Source organism: Montipora foliosa, chromosome 3 (assembly GCF_036669935.1).
Source record: "Montipora foliosa isolate CH-2021 chromosome 3, ASM3666993v2, whole genome shotgun sequence".
Classification (NCBI taxonomy): Eukaryota; Metazoa; Cnidaria; class Anthozoa; order Scleractinia; family Acroporidae; genus Montipora; species Montipora foliosa.
In genome coordinates this window covers 66,289,822-66,297,321 of record NC_090871.1, presented here as the reverse complement: position 1 = coordinate 66,297,321, position 7,500 = coordinate 66,289,822, and the positions used below count along the sequence as shown (strand labels likewise).

Sequence of the window (7,500 nt, the reverse complement as noted above, 5' to 3'; positions counted from 1 at the left end):
GTTTGGTCAATATCAGTCCTGCGCACAACCGTGAGTTCCTCCTTATGGACCTAAGAAGAGGTCATCATCGATGATATTCTACCTTCTCTATCGATAAAAAAAGAAATCAGAATTATTTTGGGGAGTTTAAAAATAATCATTTATTTGCATCTATTCCGGGTATCATTTAAAATATTATAGTAAAAACTAGCAGATTAATCATTTTACATCTTGGAGTGTACTATGCGATAACTATGTGACATGGTATGCTCTTACAGAAAAATGATATCTTTACTTGCTGGGATGGGGAGGGGAGGGTGGTTGGAGGAAGGTATAACTACTCCAACCAAGACCTAGAGTTGTTGATATACGGCAGAAGTATATCTTATAACGTCGCTTGAAGTAAATTTGTGTATTGAAGATGCAAACGTCGGCCTTTGTAAGACGTGTGCCTACGATTGGTTTAAGCGAGTTCTGTCTGAGAGAGGTGTGTTTCAGAGAGGTCCGCTTTCAGCGTGTATCTTGATGGGGTCTATCAAAGGATGCTGTTCGCAGAGACTACACGGTTGCACTACAAGAAATTATGTACTGGAGGACCAGGTGTCAGTCAATGAGCAGGTGCATCGAGGGGTCTTTCTTGAGGAAATAGGCTGATTTGGCAACAGAAAGGGAACGTCAGTGGCGACGGCGCGCGCACAAAAAACACCAATGAGAATTCAGAATAGAGTAGACTCCACTCTTTTCTTCTCTATTCTAAATTCTCATTGGTAGTTTTGCTGCGCGCGACGTCGCCACTGACGTTCTCGTTCTGTTGCTAAATCAGCCTAATATCTTCACAGAACTCATTGTGTTCAAAAGATGTGTTTCAACTTCTTTTTAAAAAGATCACAAAACTTGTTTATTTCCAAGAAATGTTTCGACGTGCCTCGCGTCTTCGTCAGTTTCAAAGTGATTTGAAAAACAGTAAAAGCGAAACATGTAATCCGACACTTTTCAACATTGCGTCCGTGAACACCTCCCATCTGACAGACCCTCTCCCATTTCCAAACATCAATTAAGTGCGAGTCTCTGAAAGAGATGTTTCAAATGGAGGACTTTGCTTCTATTGTTTTGCTAAGGTTTGTTTTTTTTTTTGTTGTTGTTGTTTTTTTTTTCCCTATTAATAGAGCCCGATTTTAATGAGTTTTATCCAAAAGGCATAGCGTCTTCGGGAAACAACGCAGGAGTTGCCACAACGGCAGCACCAGTTTGAAACTTCCAGATGACTGATCCATCAGTGCCATTCAACGCGTAAACGAAGTTATCAGTACTGGCTGCAAACACCTCGTTATCTCGTGATACTGCCACCGATGCTACAACGTAATCACGTGTTGTTGGAGACCATAAAGGGGAACCCTCAGTTGAGTTGAGTGCTATGATTCGTCCATCGCCTGAACCAATGAAAACCTGAGATTGGAAACGATGAAGAACAAGAGTTTACATGATCGTCGACAAAATGTCAGCTGTCTGACAAATAATTAAGTCTGCAGAACTTAACTATTTGCCCTCATGGAATAAACAGTGGTAATGATACCAGAAAGTAAAATGCAAGGAAATAACCTGCATCTCTGGACAAAATTGTTCAGACATCTTTAACATACTTGCCCATGACTAAAAAGCCTTATTTCATGTAACGAGCAGCAACAATAACATTTATTTGCACTATAAATTTTACAAATATTAATTGTAAAACATGAAATAAAAAAAGCCAAGAACATACAGTAATTGATCGCTTAAAATAAGTTCAAAGCTAAAGGAGTTAGGTGATCAATGTACGTCAAATCAGAATTTACTACGGATCCCCCGCACAGCAAAATACGAATGAGACACAGCTGGACTATTTGCACTTATTTTCGATCAAAATTATGTTGGGTGGGGCGGGAAGAGGGAACTTTTGGCCTTCTTTTCAGATCGTGGTCCCAAAACGGACGAAAAATGAGAAAAGATTCAAGTTTTTTAGTCCAGGATTGTGGCAATGCGTCGCACACCTAAATGCATTAATGGAAATTAGTGCGCAAGGCTGGCTGTGTAAGGACTTTCAATTTCTGCTAACTTTCAACAAACGGAGCAGTGGCGCGCGCCTATTAAATTTCACGTCCCCTATCGCTGAGACCGTTCTCTCATCCTAGTTTAATAATGCTACTTGGCAATTTGGACTTACCCTCCCATCCTCAGTAATGACAGGTGATGAGACCACCTCTCCGCCAGTATCCACAGTCCATTTGATTTTTCCCGCCAAAGGACCACTCATTGTGTTCACTGCAATCAGCTGACCCTTGATCAGACCAACGAACAGTGTATTATCCAACGTACTAAGGACTGGGGATGACTCAATTTCCGAACCCGTGTCAAGTGACCAGAGAAGCATGCCAGTTTCGCGGTCAAGAGCGTATATATTATGGTCTAGAGAGGCAAAGAACACGGTTCGACCGCCCGCAGTGAGAGCTGGCGAACCAAAGACGCCCTTTGTACCTGGAAACTTCCACACGACTTTTCCGGAGGTTTCATTCAGGGCAAAAATGTAAGCGGTGTTTTGTGCGTCCGAAGCATTCGATTTATCAGACACACAGCCGGCAAACACAAGCCCTCTTTCGTTGTCAATAGCAACAGAACCCCAGATGGCACAACCGAGATTAGACGTCCACACGACAGATCCTGTCTTACCTTCCAGCGCATACAGTACTTTGTCGTGTGACCCGATAAAAACAGAACCGTTCACACCTACACTAGGGCTTGCCACCACAGCACCGCCGGTTTTGTGGGTCCATACAAGCGCACCATCGGCCGATCGAAGAGCATAAACAACGCCGTAAGTATTACCGAAATAAATTTCATCCCCGCCGTGGCTAAAGGCTACACTGGACATGATTTTACCAAATGTTCTGAACTTCCAGGTGACAGCACCCGTGTTGGTTTGGAAAGCGTACATGTAGTGATCCTCAGATCCAACAAAAACGAGCCCCTCTGCGCGAAAATAATCTTCAAGATCTTCATCGTCTGAAACAACAACGGACCGAAATCAATGCTCAGTTGAGAAGAGCTGATACGGGTGATTTGTCCTCTATAAGTCGAAATTGAGCTAAAAATCACCAGAGGTCCCAAGCCATTTGACATTAGCAGACAATTGGGACGTACGTTGGTTTTCAAGAAAGGACACAGAAAAGAGATTTTCGTATCGTCCATTTGTTGGGGGTGATTCTCTTTAAATACAGGAATTAAGTTCTCCACCTTACGATATAACCCCCCTGTCGGTAGACAAAATCAAATGATCTTTCATTAACTTATTTTGTTTGTCCATCAGCATTTGTACATTACAACATTGTCACCTCAGTCTCAATGGTTGAAAAGCACCCATAAAGTTCAGAAGTTAATGTAGGAATCGCAATTTGGCTGGCTTTATTGTCATTATCTGTGATTACTGGCCACGAAAAACTTTTGCTTTTAGCATGACGACGCTCAACGTAGAGCAATGTAAACTCAGTTTAACCAATCACAACAGACCCAGACAGTCAAATGGGCCAATCACAGCGCAAAAGCAAAAATGAACAGCCGGCGGTGAGCGCGGGAAAACAACGATGTTGAAATTGATTGGGCTCATACCTCTGATTGGTTGAAAACATCGAAGCACGAGAATTGTAGCCCATAGAGCGGTTTTCAATTGAGTGTCAAAAGTAATTAGGTTTTGCATTACTTCACTCAGTGATTGGTTCAAAGTTCTCGCGCCACTTTTTCAACCCGCAATCAGAAGTGAAACCAAAACCAATCGTGGCTCGCGCGTCCACATTTTCCCGCGCTTTTTGTCGGCTACGTGTAATTACTTCGAATTTTGATTGGTTTAGTGGATCGCCTCCGTCCTTTTTGATTGGCGAAAGTAATTACTTTGGTTTTGGTTTTACGACACTCGATTGAAACTCGCTCTAAGCCAGCGACAATAAACTACACAATAAACTACACAAGAGAGACTTGACTTACAGCAGAGTCCACAGCTCTGTTGGCAGTTCACCAGCATCCAGTCTGGATTAGCCTTGCACTCACCATCTGTCGCCCATTGTTGACAGTTCCCGTGTTTATCAGAGCAAGCTGCAAGCAAATATAACAACGAAGAGTGATTTCGAAACAAAAGCCAAATCTTTTTCGTTCCTTGTAGACTTAATCTTCCGTTTAAGCTATCGTTCATCACTCCTCAAACAAGAATTGCATCAAACCACGTATTGCCCAGGAAGTACTTGATTATATTAAAGATTAAAACGCTTCGTCAGAGCGAATCGCTCTGACGAAGGGCTAACGCTCGAAACGTCAGCTTTTAGAATCTCTGTACGGTGGCCAATTTACATTATCAACTCCGTTGATAAAACAAAAATTTTTGTATACTACTTCCCCACCGACGCATCACCACAGTTTCTTTAGAAGCTACCCCTTCATTCACTGCAGGATATAGGCTCTTGAAAAAGGTTCGGATTTCTGAGGGCTAATTTTTTTCAATATGAGCTTACCCATTCCTTTATTCATCTTTATTTCCAGTGGATGATATTCATAATCAGTGATGTTATTAAAGTAAGAAATTTCGCTCTCGGTCAGCGAGAAGTCCAACGCTCTAAAATTCAAGTAAATATTGCGGGGATTTTTGGATCTTGGAATCACTGTAACGTTCTGATGAACTGCCCAACGTAAAACAACTTGAGAAGCAACGAATTCATAATGGCCAGCAATCTCCAATATCAGTGGAGACGTTAAAACTGGATTCTTTTCCAAGCCATGGAAGTAAACCCACTGTGTGCCTGCAAAGAAGAGGATAGTGATTAGTGAATGATGATACATATTTGTTTCTTTTATTCGACAATGAACTGACTTTGACACTGCCTCACCCAGTGTTGAATAGCCAATATACCGGATTCCATGCGCTTGACAGAATGCTCTTAATCTGGTGTCTTGATGAAATGGGTCAAACCAGTTTTGAACTGCAGAAACAGGTATTGTAGCCAGTTGAACCAGTTCTTCCATGTCTTCAATAGGAAAATTGCTGACACCCAAACTACGTAGTTTTCCTTTTCTTTGCATTTCCTCCATGGCCTTCCAGCTCTCTTTCCATGTGCCTTTTGGTTCCCCTGTAAAACAACAAAGAAGAAAAACACTGTTAAAGTCACAATTGAACGATAACGTTCAAACAATGTCAACTACAAATATTACGCTCTCTTCCCCTGCCGTCAAGGATTTGAGTATAACAAGCAGAAGAATCTCTTTTTTTCTTCTTGTGGTAGCAATCCGCTAATATGGAAGACCTCCACCTGCTGAAGTGGTCAACGCTTTTTAAGAACTCTACTCAGAGAATACGTCACCCAAACTTGAGTGCATTCTTGCGGTTGTCGTTGTAGCGGAGTAGTGGCTGACAGATTTTCCTAGATTCCCCTGCCAGTTCTCCATGCAGAGGTGGTTTATCATCCTCATCAGCTGGGCGAAAATCTGTAGCAGTTAGTGGAGTCAAAAGTCACACTCAGCAGCCCCTCCCATCAATTTTTTGTTTGCTTTGTCTCATATTTTTGGACACACGTGATGAGACCATACCAAGGTCAAAGGGGCTAGGAAGACGTTAGATGCTGTGAGAGACTTGTAATCAGGGAATCACAAGTTCCACCCATTACAAGCTCCAGATATTGACCTCAAGTATGCCTGAGTGGCCATTGAAAAATACACATCTTAAACTCTGTACACTACTACTTTTAAAAAGGAAGGAAACCAGTACTACCTTCTTCACAGATAAGGAGGAAGCCATCACACATCTGACCATGTATCAGAAACATATCTATATAATCCGTGTTGAGAGAGTTTAAGGACATCTCAACAGCTGCTAAAGTTGTTTCAAATCCTAAATATCTTGGGTGTAATTTTGTCATGATGAATATTTCCGATCTTGGGATTCCACTCTGTGCAATGGCTTCAGCCACTTGAGGTTCTGAGCCATGGTAACCCTGTGCAGTGTCAATCATCCTAGAAATTGATGAAGCAAGTTTAAGCGAATGATGATGAGGAGGAGAAGAATGAGAATGTGAACGATAAAGATAAGCAACACTTCCTTAGGAAGAACCTAGAGAGAGGATGATCCATAGTAACTGGAGAAATACCTCTTGGAGTAGAGATGCAAACTAAAACATATGGAAAACAGTAAAGAAAACAAAAATCACTAAAGAGACCCAATCACCTGTAGCCTATCTCAAGTGCTGTTTTGACAGCAAATGTTGTGTTCTCCATTAATGTAGCTGTTCCAAGTCCCATCACTGGCACTTAGCATAAAAAAGAATGACAAACGTAATAATATTATTAATCAAGATAAATGAATTTAATTGTTATTTCAAAGGAATAGGTCATTATTAGAATTAAAATCTGTCGTTTGGTTACCACGGTGACCTCCTAACAACTGGTGCAATTCAATGGCCAGTAAATTGAGATTTCCTTCCAAAATAATAATCATTTGTTCATTTATTTATCTATTTTGCGTGCCAATATTGACACCCAATCCATAAAAATAATTATTGCAGTGGTAGTGTTTGTCACTTACCATTGTATAAAGTACATACTAGTGGTATTGATACTTACTTTTAAAGCCACTTGCAAGCGTGATGTCTTCCGGTCTTTTGTTTTGTTTTGGGATCCTTAATGGTTCACTGCTCGGATCGCTTGTGTTTATCTTGAGGATGTTGTTCAATGCCCGCTTCTCTTCTTTGCAATGAATCTTGTCAGATTCACCTTTAACTAGGTTGTCAAACAGCTCTGTTACCTTGATAGAGTGGAAATGATATTTAAGATGCATTGTTCATACTTCTCGTTTGACCTTTGAATTTAATAAACTGAGAAATATTGAACGGAAGGCAACAATCAGGGCAACGGGAACCTGGGAAAGAGCCAATGTTTTTCCCAATTTAAAGTGCCTATCACCCCATCCAACTTTTCTACTTTATGTATATGTATAGTTTTTTAAACCTTATAATTGAAATCTCACTATTTTATTGGCTTTTAATTAATTAAAGACAGGAAAAATGGTCACACATATCAATAACCCAGCAACGATGGTGTTCAATACTGGATTGATGTCACAAATTAATTTGCACCGCTGTTTTCAAAGAACTATGATCTCAATACAAATCCATTGGCCTTCATTGCTCGGTTATGGATCAAGGTATGACCACTTTTCCTTTCTTTCAAAGCCAATAAAAAGGTGACATTTCAATCAAAAGGTTCTAAAAACAACATGATGACTATTTGGGATAATTTTGGTGAATAAATAATTGAGTGGAAAAGTTTGTTGAGGTGACAGACATTTTAACTTAATTGATTTCCCTGATTGCCATGTAGAATCACTAAAACTTTCAATAATTTACACTTATCATGCATATAACAGTAGGTGAATAGGAAAGAGTCACATTCTACTGGCACACCTTGCATGAAAAAAGTGATTCCTTGTCCCTTATAAAAGGAATCATGATGATG

The 7,500-nt window shown here is 40.6% G+C and overlaps 1 protein-coding gene across 1 annotated transcript in view; it reads right to left on the bottom strand.

The window, feature by feature from the left end:
- Nucleotides 1–849: 849 nt before the first annotated feature.
- LOC137998025 (uncharacterized) overlaps nt 850–7,500 on the bottom strand; it is a 12,010-nt gene continuing 5,359 nt past the window's right edge. Inside the window, exons 4-11 of the mRNA XM_068844414.1 lie at nt 6,610–6,790; nt 6,215–6,296; nt 5,762–6,003; nt 4,884–5,123; nt 4,512–4,796; nt 3,991–4,098; nt 2,180–3,015; nt 850–1,425 (exon numbers count right to left, since the gene is read on the bottom strand). Of these exons, the coding sequence (XP_068700515.1) occupies nt 1,165–1,425; nt 2,180–3,015; nt 3,991–4,098; nt 4,512–4,796; nt 4,884–5,123; nt 5,762–6,003; nt 6,215–6,296; nt 6,610–6,790 (2,235 nt within the window). The 3' untranslated portion in view covers nt 850–1,164. The remainder of the gene's footprint in view (nt 1,426–2,179; nt 3,016–3,990; nt 4,099–4,511; nt 4,797–4,883; nt 5,124–5,761; nt 6,004–6,214; nt 6,297–6,609; nt 6,791–7,500) is intronic.